Source organism: Cucumis melo, chromosome 8, assembly GCF_025177605.1.
Source record: "Cucumis melo cultivar AY chromosome 8, USDA_Cmelo_AY_1.0, whole genome shotgun sequence".
NCBI classification, from domain to species: domain Eukaryota; kingdom Viridiplantae; phylum Streptophyta; class Magnoliopsida; order Cucurbitales; family Cucurbitaceae; genus Cucumis; species Cucumis melo.
Genome location: NC_066864.1, coordinates 4,663,911 through 4,679,494, shown reverse-complemented (window position 1 = coordinate 4,679,494; position 15,584 = coordinate 4,663,911). Strand labels below are relative to the sequence as shown.

At 34.5% G+C, this 15,584-nt stretch overlaps 2 protein-coding genes across 3 annotated transcripts; one reads left to right on the top strand and one right to left on the bottom strand.

The window, feature by feature from the left end:
- Positions 1-2,828: 2,828 nt before the first annotated feature.
- LOC103484907 (E3 ubiquitin-protein ligase WAVH1) lies at positions 2,829-5,872 on the top strand. Its single transcript, XM_008442275.3, has 2 exons — positions 2,829-3,385; positions 3,551-5,872. The coding sequence occupies exons 1-2, from the start codon at positions 3,032-3,034 to the stop codon at positions 5,348-5,350; spliced, it is 2,154 nt and encodes a 717-aa protein (XP_008440497.2). The 5' UTR covers positions 2,829-3,031; the 3' UTR covers positions 5,351-5,872.
- Positions 5,873-9,390: 3,518 nt separating this feature from the next.
- LOC103484906 (protein RMD5 homolog) lies at positions 9,391-13,703 on the bottom strand. 2 transcript variants are annotated; one of them, XM_008442273.3, is made up of 2 exons: positions 13,584-13,703; positions 9,391-10,874 (listed from the first exon to the last, which is right to left on the bottom strand). In XM_008442273.3, the coding sequence occupies exon 2, from the start codon at positions 10,859-10,861 to the stop codon at positions 9,695-9,697; it is 1,167 nt and encodes a 388-aa protein (XP_008440495.2). In that variant the 5' UTR covers positions 10,862-10,874; positions 13,584-13,703; the 3' UTR covers positions 9,391-9,694. The 2 variants fall into 2 exon arrangements, with proteins under 2 accessions (XP_008440495.2, XP_050944770.1); XM_051088813.1 differs by having other exon boundaries at positions 13,536-13,589.
- Between the last annotated feature and the right edge of the window lie 1,881 nt (positions 13,704-15,584).

Here is a 15,584-nt window from a genome sequence, read left to right as displayed (position 1 = left end):
GTACTGATTTTAATTAGTTTAACTTTATAACTCTTTTGGAGAGAGAGTCACGTCAATTCAATAATGGTGGGTTTTTAGAAAAATCCTTGTCACATTAATGCATGACCTAAGTTTGATATACCCCATAACTGAAGCCTCCAGAAATATACATATATAAAATTGTTTATCCGTTGATAATAAAATAATATATTGGAAGATGGCTTGAAAATTAAGCTAATTTCTATGATAAAGATTGTAGATCTCTATCAAACTTATTTTAAAAAAGGAAGATATATATAAATAAAAAATGCGGCTTTTGGCTTTAATAATAAGTCAAATTTCAAAACACACATATCTCTCTCTTTTTATTTTATAATTATTGTGCATTGGACTTTGGAAAAAAGCATGTGAATTTAGTCCCATGAGTCAAGATCGCCCCCCTTCATTCAAACATTGCTTCTATTTGTCATCTTCTCTATCTATTTCTTCTTCTTCTTCTTCTTATTCTTCTTCTTCTTATTCTTTTTTCTTTTTTTTTCCTCAAGTTTTTTTACAAATATTAATGTTCAATTAATTGATTTAATCACTTCTACTGTATATACCAATATTAGACATTCTTAATATCTTTTATAAATACTGGTGAAACATAGATGTTAGAATGATATTATCAACATTTGACATTCCTAACTTACACAAGTATTTGTTGACATTATCAATATATATCCAATAAAATTAAAATGATTTCAATATTGCTATATGGGTATTAGAATTGATGAGAAAGTTAAGTTATCTTTATATGCAGCAAAGCAGAATTACAGACATATATGGCATATTTGAAATAGTAAAAAAAAAAAAAAAAAGGGGGAAGAAAGGGAGGAGGAAGGACGAAGAAAAAGTTGTATTGAATAAAAGCAATAATAATTAAAAAAGGAGGGAACTAAAAGAAGCCAAAAACACATAATAATGGGAAAACAAAATCCTGAAGATCTTATCAAATTAATGAAAATGAACGTGCAAAAGCAAAACAAAAGGAAATGGACCCTTTCTTTTTTCTTTTTTCTTTTTTTTTTTTTAATTTTTATTTTAATTTTTAATTTATATATGTTTTTGGTTTGTGGTATAGAAATGGACAGAATCAGAAGGATCTGAGTGTGTGCAGTCTTTGTGGGTGCAGAGAGGGTTCAGTGGCAGAGCCACACACACACACCCAGACCCAGACCAAGACCCATTCTATTCTAATTCTTTTTAAAAATTAAAAGGGAAACAGACAGACCCTCCTAACCAAAAAATATTTGGTAGCTTTCTATCACTCCCCAATCACCCAAATTGGTAAGTTTTTAATACTTTGGGTGTGGTGTGGGTATCAAATGCTAAAGGCTGCCCAATCCTCAATCCCAAACAATGCCTTTCCACTTCATCCTTTAAGTATCATGTATTTACGCTCCTTTCTTCTGTGGTTAAAAGTCTTTTTTGTTTTTAACCAACATTTTCTTTTCTTTCTTCTCTTTTTAAGAAATCTAATGGTTTTGGTTTCTAAATTTTCATTTTGTTAAAAATTTAATCTGTAATATTCTTTTTATGTGTATCCATTGTTCAGTAAAGTTTTGGTTAAAATAACATCATCCGTGCGTGTTTAAAATAAGATCGGTATTGTGTGTGTTTTATTTTCTTCTAAATTCTTTTAGTTTGGTTAAATAACGCTTAAGTTATTGGTAAATTTTAAGACAAAAACAAGTTCTTGATTATTTTTTTAATTTTATAATTGACTTGAGTTTTTAAAAAATAACAGTAGATTGTAAATGATTATGGGTGAGAGTGATGTTTATAAGCTTACTTTTTAAAAACCAAATAGTTATAAATAAAGGTTTTAATTTTTATTTTGAAAACTATATCTGCTTCCTTCTAGTTTCTTCACTGTGGTTTCATTTTTTAAAAGGAAAAATTCAAATTCTTTTGCAAAATTTAAAGATAAATTAGGTTTTAGGAACTATAGTATGTTCGATTACGATTTCTAAAAAATTGTATTTCGTTGGTATTTGGATTTTGTTCATATTCGTTGTTATAAGACACTTGTGAGTTTGACCTTTGGTTGGCTCCTTTGTTTGTGGTTGTAATTTTTGAGATGAGATGTCTTCTGTAAGAGATTCTCATGTTGTCGTGAAGCAGAGTTAACCACACTTTAAGCACACGAGGTCAAGATTATGTTTTGGAGATTACTAATTCTTTTTCCTTGGAAGTTATGGAGTGGACTAACTACTAGGCCTTCCCTTAACACTTGCCTCTTGTTAAGTGTAATGTTAGCAACCTGTAATATTTATCGATTGATCAACTAATTGTCCCAAACCACCGGACATTGACTTTGTCCATGAGGTTTGGATCTCAAGATGCTTATTTCTTCGTAAATTTTTATCATTATTTTCATCACGCATCTAAATTATTAGCTAAATTGTATATATATATAAACCAAATTTGTATAAAGCAACTAATTAACAAATAGAGCCTACATATTTTGTTGTAAAATTTTTGGCATAGATAGATAACAAAAAATTCAATTTACAAAAAACAGAAAACATGCAATTAAACTTTTGGGTAATCTTGGTGTTAATAATTTTAGTTTTTGAAATGACCAATTAAAAATGGCATATATGTTAATGAGGAAGGATGTAGCAAAAGAAAAGGACACGTGTCATTATCCTGGAAAAGTAAATTAGGCTTAGGAATAGAAGCGAGAGCGTTGACCTGTGAAAAAAAGTCGGCAACCTCCAGTTGCCAGTCACCTTCACCCGTAAACTCCATCCCCCAAATTCTTTAGTCTTACCCATTCCGCAATCTCCCCATCAATCCCTCTCCCATTCAGATTCATTATTATTCCCGAGAACACTAAACCCCTTTCTTTTTTCTCTTTCAAATTCCTTCTTTTTCTTTTTGTCAAATCCTTCTTCTTCAGTTCCCATTTCGAACCAGCACACTCTCCCCATCCATTTCATTTCTTCCATGTGATCCATTTTCACCTCTCATTTTTCCTTTTGAAACACATTCAAGATTATTTACAATGACGGGTTGGAGAAGGGCCTTCTGCACTTCCATTCCTAAAGATACACTTTCAACTGATATCTCCAATGAATCCTTAAGCCCCAGAATCAGCTCTAAATTTGGGTTTTTCTCTAACCCATCAACCCCTCCTTCTCAATCCCGCCGCCAGCCCGACCACCCTGGTCTCGGTCTCCGCTGTCGAACCTCCGTTGCCACTTCTGTTTCTACACCTTCTTCCACTTCCAATAGCCCCAAGCTGATGACCCAAAAGAAAACCGGTGCCTCTAGATTGTTGTTCCATTTCTCCAATCCTTCTTCTCCCAAATCCCCTTCTGGTTTCTCCTTCATTAAAACTGGTTTACGGCTTTCCAAGGTATGCAATTCTCTTTTTCTCTCTGCTCTACTCTGCACGGTCGCAGTCAAATATGGTCTCTTATTCAAGATTCAATGAAATTGTCTCTATTTCTAATTCCCCTTTGCTTTTTTTCAATAAGCTATCATTTTAACCCGACCTTTTTTTTTTTTTTTCACTTTGCAGAGTAGGTGTGGAATCTGTTTACAGAGTGTTAAAAGAGGACAAGGAACGGCCATTTTCACATCAGAATGCTCTCACTCCTTTCACTTTCCTTGCATCTCTGCTCACATTAAGAAGAATCGAACTGTGGCGTGTCCTGTTTGCAGCTCTATCTGGAATGAAGCTCCGTTGCTTGATGGTCATAACGCTCTGAAGAAACCAATCCAGACGGATAAGACGAGAGGTGTAGAATCGATCAAATCCGGAGAAGTCAAATCGAAGCCGCTTAAGGTTTATAATGATGACGAGCCTTTGATGTCCCCGACTTCCGGTGGTCGCTGTAATCCTATACCGGAATCTGACGAAAACGAAGACGATGAAGAACAGGATAGCGCTGTGGAGTTCCAAGGTTTCTTTGCTACATCTGCACCCTTAGCGTCACCGAGATTACCTAACATTGTGAAAAATGTTGAAGTAAGTCTATTGCCTGAGGCTGCGGTGATTGCAGCCGGTCGCAGCTATGAGACTTATGCGGTGGTGTTGAAGGTGAAGGCTCCTGCTCAATCTGCGACGACATCCTCTTCGCCAATGAATCGGAGCCTTCGTCCTCCAATCGATTTGGTAACCGTGTTGGATGTGAGTGCAAGTGCGAACAACGCCAAACTCCAAATGGTGAAACGCACTATGCGATTAGTCATTTCATCTCTCGGTTGCACGGACCGCCTCTCGATTGTGGCGTTCTCCGCCAGTTCGAAGCGGTTGTTGTCACTACGGAGAATGACCTCCAATGGCCGCCGATCGGCGCGCCGAATCGTTGATTTGCTCTGCGAAGTTGGCCAAGGGGCGTGCATTAACGATGCAATAAAGAAGGCAGCGAAAGTTCTCGAAGATCGGCGAGAGAGAAATCCCGCCGCCAGTATCATCCTCATTTCCGACGGTCGCGATGACCGCGTTGGAGCTTCTTACTCCGGCAACTACAAACGATCTTCTCCAGTCGTGTGCTCCACGCGCTTCCCCCACCTGGAGATACCCGTTCACGCCATATCCTTCGGCGACGGCCTGGTGGCGCCGGAAGACGCGTTGGCCAATTGTGTTAGTGGCCTGTTGAGTGTGGTGGTTCAAGATCTCAGACTCCAACTCGGCTTCGTATCCGGTTCGACCCCGGCCGAGATAGCTGCGGTCTATTCGCTCTCCTCTCGCCCGACAGTTCTGGAACCCGGTTCGATTCGGATCGGGGATCTCTCTTCCGAAGAAGTCCGAGAAATGCTTGTGGAATTGAAAGTGCCAGCTTCCTCCATTGGGACCCACCCTCTATTGTCCGTACGATCATCTTTCAAGGACACGTCATCGCACTCACAAGGACTCGTTTGTTCCAAACAACACGCATTACCTTTACCCAGGCCGCGGACCGTCCGATCTTCCGGGTCTAACATCGAACGGCTAAGGAACCTCCACGTCACAATCCGAGCTGTAGCCGAGTCACAACGCTTGATAGAACACAATGATTTCTCGGCAGCACAACACTTGCTGTCATCGGCTCGAGCCTTGCTGTTAAAACAATCCGGTTCCACATCAGCCAGCGAGTACATAAAAGGCTTGGACGTCGAGTCTGCCGCGCTGAACCGACGGAAACAACAACAGATGCAAACCCAACGACAGAACGTGATGGCAGGACGAGAGACAAGCAGAATAGACGAAAAGGTTGAGCAGCTTACGCCCACTTCGGCTTGGAGAGCCGCGGAAAGACTGGCTAAAGTTGCGATTATGAGGAAGTCGATGAACAGAGTCAGCGACTTACACGGCTTCGAAGATGCCAGATTTTAATTCAAAAATTATAATTTAAAAAAAAAAAACATAAAATAATAAATCATTCTTGAAAATAAAAAATAATAAAAAAGGAAAAAAATTATGATTGGACTAGTGGGGGATGGGCCCGAGCCTAGAATATGGACAAGAGGAACAAGACGGCTAGGCCCTTTTCCTTCTTTTTTTTCTTTTAATTTTGGGGGTTGGCAATTGAAAGGAACAGTTTGGTAAGGGTAGAGCGGGGGACCCAACAAAGAAGAGATTCAAGAAGAAGAAATTTGCATTATTTTGATCCAAAACTTAGGCAGCCCCATCTCTGTTTGTTTCTTCCTCCTTTAAATATCCACTTCTTCTTTTCTTTTTCTTTTTCTTTTTTTTTTTTTTCTCTCTCTTAATTTTGTAAAAAAACTTGAAGATATAATATAGCTCTTTTATTATGAAATGAACTGAGAACATGTTCGGTTTTGTACGTTTGTTTCTTATGTTTGTATGTATGAGCTGTTGGTTAATGTTCAAATCGATTTTGTTTCTATGTACCCATTTCTTTTAACAGTATTGTATTTCTATTTCTATTTCTTTTTCTTTTTCGGAGGGTTTAAGAATTAGGAATTAGTTGGAAGGAAGGAAGGAAGGAAGTGATGTGGGTGGGTGGGAGGTTTTTATGAGAAGGGGTTTTGTTTATGTTATATTAAATTAAAAGGGTATTTGTTTTGAAGTGATGGTCATAATTAAAGAGTGGACATTTAATTAGAGTATACATAAGGGTGTGATTGATATGATAATGTTTAAAGGGAGGGGATATGAATGAATTTGGTTGCTATTTGGATATATTCATATATAAATATCACATGTGGCGCACTAAACCAATTACTTTAGTCAATCAAATGTCAAAGAAAAAGAAAAAAGAGGAAAAGGAAAAGGAAACACACTGGATAACCTCAAACATCATCAATAGAAAGAGAGAGAAGGCGAAAGTGGTGTATCGTCTCAGTTTCACATCTTTCACAACAGACCAAAACAGGAATTCCATACAAAAAATGCAATTTCAAACCTCATCCCATCTATTCTGGAGTAACCTATTTTACAACTTTCTTAATTCTCTCCCTGCCAAACAAAAACAATCCCTCAAACATTCATTGGGATAAATGTTATGACAGATCAAAACAAACAAATAAGAAAGAAAAGAAAGAGTAATAATTGGGTGCATCCGGATGCACCCATCGTTGTGTATTGCACTACTCACTCTAATCACACAAAAACAAATAAAAAATGTTTGTAAAAAGAAGTTAAAAATTGGCATATGGTAAACTATAATTAACAATTAAATGAGATCCAAAAAATAAATGTAATCTATAATGCAAACAAATTTTTTTATGAGAATTATGTTTTTTCTAAAGTAAAAAAAAGACAAAAAGATCGAAACTAAAACGGGGATAACTCAAATAACATCAAATATGTATAATCAACTTTAAAGTTAAAAGATTTGAACTCCATCTCTAAACGAAGGAAAGAAAGTCCAAAAAAGTCCAAAATTTTTGTAACCGAGTAGGTCCAAATAAAAGTGTTGATCTAAGATGTACAACCCCACAAAATATTTCCTTACGGTAGTAAGTAAAGATTCCGTGGAAGATGCAGACACCACCACCTGCCTAAAAGCAATTGCAAAGGTCAAGATTTGGTTTTTGATCTTGGGATACATCCGTAGGTAGGGGAGAGGAAAAAGAGCAAGTAACAAACCATGGAGTCATTTGGATAAATATTACTTTCATCTATAAGTTCGTATGCTATTGTTATTCATTTTCTTTCCCATTTTTCAAAAATCAATCTCTGTTTTGGGGAAAGTTTTAAAGACTAGTTTTTGTTTTTGAAATTTGGGTAAGAATTCACGTATTTCTAATGTTGAAATAATAAGAGAACAATTAAAAATGAAAAAGCATAAATTTAAAGAATAGAAATCTAGAAACAAATTCCCCGACACTGCTGTAGCATTAGAAATGCCTAAATAATAGAGAGAGATTTTCACTCTACTGTCAAAATCTTTCCCATTCCCATATTTACTTTAAACAAACCAAAACGTATTTAATATCATCGATATCAGCCGGTACAAAACTGAAATGCATCGATGCAAAAAAGAAGTGACTTTTCAATGGTCCTTTGAAGGGTTAAAAAAAGGACAGAAGGTAAGAAAAGGTTTAGGATGAAAGGGGGAGGCTTTTATAAGCTTATTTTTAGAGGATTTCTTTACTGCGCCACCTTTTGGAGAGCTAATGACCTCCTTAATTTGCGCAGACTTTTGGAACCAAAACCAATTATGATGAGTGGTTTGGGCTTCGTATTCTTTAGCTTTACTTTAGTTTCGATAATGTATTGGTTGAAGGAGCATGAATCATGTCTATGAATAATGCAATAATAAAGTAGTGTGTATGTGGGTAGGTATCAATATCCCCCTCTCCCTTCTAGTGCCCACTCCCCATTCTATTTATTCAATAAAAAAAGAAAAAGAAAAGAAATGGTGAAGGTGGTGCATCATCATAATCCCTATGTCTATGTGGGCAACAAGGTTTCCATAATGAGCGACAAAAGACTTGAGGAGGAGGTGCAAAAGTTGGTAATCAAGACCTGAGTCTTGCTCCGACTTGTTCATCTTTTCTTTCAAATATTCTTGCCTCCTCAACACAGGAATCATTTTGTTTAGAATATACAAATGGAAAGGGAATGAGTAAAATCATTGGTTAGAGATCTTAAAGTATTGTATCAACTTTTCTATATACATGGGTAAGAATGAGTTCGACGTAACTTTCATAACAATGACAAATAGAAGTTAGTAAAGTGTACTTTACAATAACTTTTCCTTATCTTTTCTCTCTTTTTTAGAAAATGTAAATAGTGCTGCTATCTCCAAGAGTTTGGCTATTAATAATAATAAGGTTAAAAGGTAAATTTGGTCCTTATAGTTTCAAAAACTTATAATTTAGTCTCTATATTTTGATAAAAACGGCATATGGACTACCTATGAAGTTTTATCGACAACCATGAGTAAATTCAAACTTTTAAAATTATATAAACTAAACTCCAAGAAGGGGGTATTAGGGCCGAGAATTATTCTGATACTATAATAATCACCTCTTGTTATAGTAAATACTATTTAAAACTTTCCAATTAAGCTACGGTCAACATTATTTCAAAAATACTCAAATTGCTATAGTATTTACTATTTTACATTCATCATATCTTTTTATTATTTGCTATAGTATTTTACTATTTTCTTTTCAAACTAAACAGTTTACACCTAAAAAACACATTATTATAACTCAAACTAAAATAATTAACATCTCAAATACAAATTATTATACCTCAACTATAATAACCCCAGACTATAATAACCATTCCCTTACCCTAAACGCCCCCGCCCTCTGAGGGATCGCTTGAGCACTCAATTCCAAGTAGGTGGAGTGCGCTATTATAACCTACTCCATGTCTAGGGCTCTACATGTACTAATGATGTTCCCAACTATTATAACCTACAATTAACTATAGGATTACTTTACTATTTCCTATCTATCCTCTCTCTTCCTCTTTATTGCAATGTTTTCTATTTTTTACTCGGACTAAAATAGTTTATACCTCAATCACAAACTATAAACCAACTCAACGCCCCCACGCCCCCACATGCTCCCCCAGCTCTTTCAAACCACAGGCCAAATTTACAATTTAACCTAGTAATAATAATTCACTTTAAAAGTACTAATTTTGAAAGTTATTGGGGCTCACCTTCAGTATTCTCATCGCATACGTTCTGCTGTAGTTGTCACAGGTTGCTGATTAGAATAATAGGTTCATAGGGGCCATATGGATCTGTATTGGCCTAACATCAAATTCCAGCATCTCCATCGTCAAGGCCTAATGTTGATGAAATTAGGCCCATGGCCAAATCCATACCTGAACACAGGGCCACAAAAACCTAAGCATCCAAGAGGCGGTAGATCTCTATCTCATTAGACAAAATCCAAGTAACTTAGTATGGGGCTTAAATTTCTTTGATCTCAATTATAGTTATGTTGAGAAAATAAAAGGAGAAAACATATTTATTTAGGAGGTGAGCTCCAGAAGCAGCTAAGCACACTCCTATGCTGTAAACCTATCATCAAACTTAAAAGATGTCTATGGAGTGACTTGCTCAACGTTCCAACACGTAGAAAGAATATGTATTTACAACAAATACAGCAACAAACAGTACACAACCGACAACCATTTCCCCCCCATTTCACACCCTTTGTTACACCACAACTAAATCCAGCAAATATTGGTTCAGTTGAAGAGAGGAAGTTTCATACAACATTAACCATGACTTTCGTGTAAGCGTCAAAAGTACAATTGCCTACACCGTGTAGCATCAATGTCTGTTGGACAATACGGGCACTTAAATGATTTTGTGCTGTTTTTGGACATCTTCATGATAGACTGCTTGCAGAGGACATGGCCACACAGCATTAACATTGGTGGATTTTCTTCGGTTGACTGTTCCTTCGACACTGGACAAACAAAGATGGAATGGAACTGAAATTCTCTGCCCAACTCCACAGGAACAGGCAACTGCTTCATAGATTGCCATTCCTGTTTCTTCCCAGCCATAACATTCATAAACTTCAGGAGAGGAGGCAATCCCTGGACCCCTGCTGCAACCGTTACACCTAAGGGGCTCTCATAGGACTGACCAAGAAAATTGCAGAACTGTCGTATAAGCTCTTCAGCAACTTTATCCCAATTCGCTACTGATAATAATTGAGAATGAGAGTATGGGGAGCAATCAAGCCTTCCAGTCCACAACAGGCAAGCCATAAGCTTCTGAAGTTCAGCCATGTGGTTAGATGCAAGAGGTGCAAGGTAGGTCCTAGCGTACTTCAAAGCATCATGTCTATCTCCCTTCTGTAGAATCTCCATGAACTGCATGCTATGAAGTTTTAGCAAAAGATCCGACCCACATTCCTTAAGTTTATTTGAGTTATTCAGAGCCCAGTTCAGAGCTGGCTCTAGATTCCGGGACTTCATGGATTCAAGGATCTGATACATTTCCTGAAATGGAGACCTCAATGAAGCAGCAGACTCTGACTCGCCAGCCTCACTAATAAAGCAGTCACCAAGTTCAAACATACCCTGGCGATAGAAATGACTAGCAATAATCTGGTTAACAGTATGCCTATCAAAATCAACGTTTCTATAAGCTTTTGATATATCTGGATTGAAAGATTTTTCAACAAGCTTTGGATACTTGGTCAGAGCAGCATTCAACTCCTTTTGTGTGCTATCGAGCTGAGTGAGTGGGGCAATATCCTTCAATTTAGTTTTGAGTTCAGCAAAAACTGAACTCAAATCAATAGGACATTCCGGATTATCAGCTAGCTGTATCTTTTGTAGCACCTGTTCCAGTTCCAGATGGATCCGGTCAACTACTTCTTGACTTTTGGAAGAAGATAATTTCTGCTTCTTTGTCACACGATCAAATGCATCTTTAATGCTATCCAACTCCATTTCTTACTCTAACCTGCAAAGAAACTCATACTGTCAAACAAATTTGCTCACCAACAAACAGATATTACTAATGACCAATGGAATGGAAGAATCTCAAGGTGTTAAAAAAACTCAGAGACGGGAATGCTAAGAAAAAATAAGGGAGAGGAAAGGAGGGAAAAGCGCATAACAACCATGCCATTAATTTAATACAGAGTTCTACCAAGGAAAGAAAAGGTTTTAGTACTCTAAAGTAAAATCATTTACCTACTTTATAGCTAAAAACCCTACAAAAGCAGTAGGAGGAGAAAATCCTGAGGTCGTAATAGTTCAAAGTGTTTTCACTGCTTCAGTTCCCCATATTATTTATTTATTCACATTCACCTTAGTATTAAAATCAAACATGAGTAGAAATCCCATCAAACAAACATCAAAAAAGGTCATTAATGCCTTGTCAAGTCGACAATTTAGCACTTCAATAGAACAAAGAGTTTTCAAGATATAAATATTCAGCTAAAAGTAAGCACTAAATGAATAAAAAATAAGTAAATAGCCCAGGCATACAGGTCACTAGCTATAAATATAACGGTAATAGAACTCAAATATTACAAGTCTTGGTAACATAACTCAAATATTACAAGCGTTTCTCTTTATCGCTTCCTTAGACTTATAGCTACAAAATCACAAAAATATACTACAAAATAACATATAAACAACTAAAATTTAGGACCTCTAACTATCCCACTCCCATTTTCCACATCATTTACGGTATTTGCTCTCTTAATCTTCCTCTTGGGTCTCATAATATATTAAATTTCCATTGACATGTTGATATTTCCACATTTCCATTGGTTAGATAAGGGGTGAACCAATGTTTACTTATTTTGTAGAAAAAACCATGAAGCCATAAAAAAATAAGCAACACAATGTCACTAATGTAAATATAGTATAAAAAGAAGACATATTAACTTGTTCAAAAATCATAAAATGTTTATTTACTAATTTAAATTTATTTTTTCAAATTTTTCTTATATATAATTTTAAAAAAAATATCCATCGAAATCAATATCTCCATCAAAATTTCCATAAAATTGAGATTGATATTTCCATTGAAATTGACATTTTAGATCCTCATCTCCATTTCTCTACCACTTCTAGTTGTGGAGAGAATGTCAAATGAAGATGATGAAGTAAAAGTATTTTCCCCCTTTCTTTGGTTTGATTTAACCCTAGTATAATAGCAAATGGTGTACTAAAGTAACAATTGTGGGCTCACAATGTCAGGCACCATCCCTACATCTAGACGCAAAATCACAACTCGACACATTTTTGCTTGAGTGTCCTAAAATAGGGATCACTATTCATTAGGATTCTTTACCAAATACTAGGTGCACCTATTTCAACTACTTTCTAAAACTAATAAGATACTATAAAACATAAACCAAACCATACTTGTATGTTCTTAGTTAAAATTTTTAAACCAAAATTAAATGGACAATCCATATCTACATGTCATTAGACATGAAAGAAAAGCAACCCCAAACATCAATACTTATTAGGCTTCTTTCAAAAATATTCAAACACTTCAGCAGAATATGCATTACTACAAAGGTCCTCTCCTATATAGAAAATATATATATATAGTTTCAATGAAATTGAATTTAGAAAATAAGTGAGACAAACATTATCTTAAGACAACATATGTAGTAGAGCTAAAGCTAACTTACGGCTATCAGTGTCTAACACTTCAAACCAAAAGATGCACTAATAACACCAGATTACCAATCACGATGAGATGAGTGATGGAAATAGGGAATACAGATCAATTTTCATTCTCAATCACAGTTGGCAGTAGCACAAAATCTTTTTGCAACAGGCTTAATGGATCAACAAGATCAAGTAATTGTGAGCATCAAAGTGATAGTGAGACCAAATTACAGATGAGACAAAATGATAACTAGATATATGTGTCAATTGATATTAAAGGGTGTGATAAAAATGGTAAAGAATGTCAATATATGGTATCTGAAAATTATATACCCTCGCAAGGTGGGTACTCTAGAACTGTTAACATGGAATTTGTGCTACGAATGTGCAACCATACGAAACACAGGATAAGAAAAGAATTACACGGTAGAAAACGCTCGCTTCAATATTTATAAAGATACAACAATTACAGATATCAAATATAGCCCATTATACGATGACTACCTACCGATTCAACAGTAAATTGAACACAAAAACTACTAACTTAAGCAGTAGACGATATCCAATGTGAAACGATCGAATTCGGGGAAAAGAAGTTGAAGGAAAACGGACTACCTTGCACAACCCCAAAAGTTAGGAACAAAAACAAAACACCCAAAGCCAGAAATCATTAAAAAAAAACAAAAAAAAACAAAACTATAATTCGCACTCCAACAGAAGGTCCCAACATAAACCTTGATAAATAGAGATTCTTATGAATGAAACCGAAACAAGTAAACATAAAAAGCAAAAAAACTCAAAGATAGATATTGGTGGATTGGAAGCAAGGCAAGGAAAAGATGCGAATCTGAATAAAAAAATGAGAGCAAAGCGATTCAGATACGAAAAATAAATTTAACACAATAAGAAGAAGAAATAGGATTCAACAAAAATGCAGAATATATAAAAATTAGATCTGAATATAGTATGAAGAAAATGAAGTGCATACATAGATCAGCAAGAAGAAGAAGAGAGAAGAGAAGAGAAGAGAAGAAACCTTGGTAGGAAGTGAGGACCCGAATGAGAGAGATTTTTCCCCTTCCGTTTGCGTTACAGCTTTTATATAAAAATGAAGAAAATACGGGACATTCTGTTTATTTATTTACTTAGGGTATGTTTTAACTCATTTGCTTTTCTTTTTTAGAAATTTCATTTTTTAAAAATAATTGTGTTGGCTAACTAATTCATTTTTTTTTTTATAAAAACTATAAATTTATTTTTAGAATTATGAATAAAGATCGAAAATAAAAAATAAGTGTTAAAAAGTTTCCAAAATCATTTTACATTTTTCGTTTTTAATAAACAAGACTTTTAAAAACAAAAAATTGAAATAGTTATTAAATAAGGCTTGGGATTTTTCATTTTAGCATAAGACTTTTTTATGACTAAGGTTGGAAGTATGGATACCATGTAAATATGGAGGGTCCGATTTTACGAAAATGTCGAAAAAAATAAAAATATTAATAAGATTTTAAAGGAATTTTATGAAAATTGTTATAATTAGATAATAAAGTTTTATTATTACACTATTGTTTATCATTTTTAATCATCACAAGATAACAATTAGATTTATATGGTAAATATTTGTTTAATGTCAATAAGAGAGGATAAATTTTAAAAAATAAACAAAAATAATAATTATATGTTAATGCTATTATTAATCAGGAATTACAAAATTAAATGATGCATAAAATATTTATATAATTTAAGTGAAAAATAATTATAAATTATTTATTATAAAATGTAATGTCTAACACACAAAAAAAACGAATATGAAGTATTTATTTTATAAGGAGTTTGAGCTTCTATTGAAACCCATTTGAGCTTTTGTAAGGTCTCATACCATATTTGATAATATAAGATTTTGGTTTGAAACGTTTTTTTATTATACTTTATTTTTGTGACTTAAATAAACTAAATTAAGCGCACTAATAGTAAAATCATCCACGCTTTGCTTTATCCAATCTTGTTATGCTTTGTTAACTTTATTAAAGTTTTGATGTTTATAAAAATTCAACTACATGTTCGAGATAGATGCCCAAGATTCTATTTCTAGATGTTGGAAAAGTCAACTATCAGGTCTCTAGCACTTGCAAGATACAAAATGCAATTATCTGACCATTGACTTTTCACTTAAGCAATTTCAAAGAATTAATTAGTAAACTCTGGTGCCAAATAACGAAATAAGTTCTTAAATAATATAAAACCCAGTTTTATGATGGAAAAATAATTATACACGTCTTCTCAATGTGGTCGAAGTTCATCTAGGAATGAATGATTAAAAATTATGGTTTATGACAAACATATTCGAATTTGTGATTGTGCCATAAAAGAATTACAATCGATAAAGATAATATTAATCTGAAATGCACATCTTCAACTGTCTCCAAAACCTCAATTTTTTTATCTAATATAAAAAAACAAAAACAAAAGGACAAACTTGAAATTATATTGTAATGAGATGGAGGGGAAAAAAGAAATCCAACAAATTTATTACATCAAAAGATTCTAATTTCAATTTTCAACTACTGTATTAATAAATTTAAAAAATGCAAAAAAATGTTGCATAATATAATGATTATGACAGCTATGGAAAGCAAGTGACTGGATTAAAGAAGAATAACAAGAATCCAATTTTTATAGTATTGAAGATAATTTAGCTTAGCAACATCGCTTTTTAGAGGTTTGATCTCCTATTTTTACACTATTGTAAAAATAATTAAAAAAAAAAAATCAACATGCCAGTTGGCCGGAAGTACGAATGGGTTAATATCTTAGAATATAAAAACATTTGGAGCATAAACCAAGTGATTGGATGAAGTTGACCCAATGCTAAAATTGGTACTAATAAACCGAAGCTTTCTACTTCGTACACCAAATAATACTTTACTGGCATTCCAGAACCCAGGTGTATGGTTGTCACTTTTATTCCTCCACATCCAATGCACAGAAACAAGTTATTGATGCAGGCAGAAAAAAAGGACCTAAAGGGCAGCCC

What these genes read in the sequence shown, in the direction of transcription:
- LOC103484906 (XM_008442273.3), bottom strand. Translation starts at nt 10,861, where the DNA reads ATGGAGTTGGATAGCATTAAAGATGCATTTGATCGTGTGACAAAGAAG.
- LOC103484907 (XM_008442275.3), top strand. Translation starts at nt 3,032, where the DNA reads ATGACGGGTTGGAGAAGGGCCTTCTGCACTTCCATTCCTAAAGATACA. An exon ending in CTGGTTTACGGCTTTCCAAG is followed by an intron (nt 3,386 to 3,550) that starts GTATGCAATTCT and finishes TTCACTTTGCAG; the next exon opens with AGTAGGTGTGGAATCTGTTT.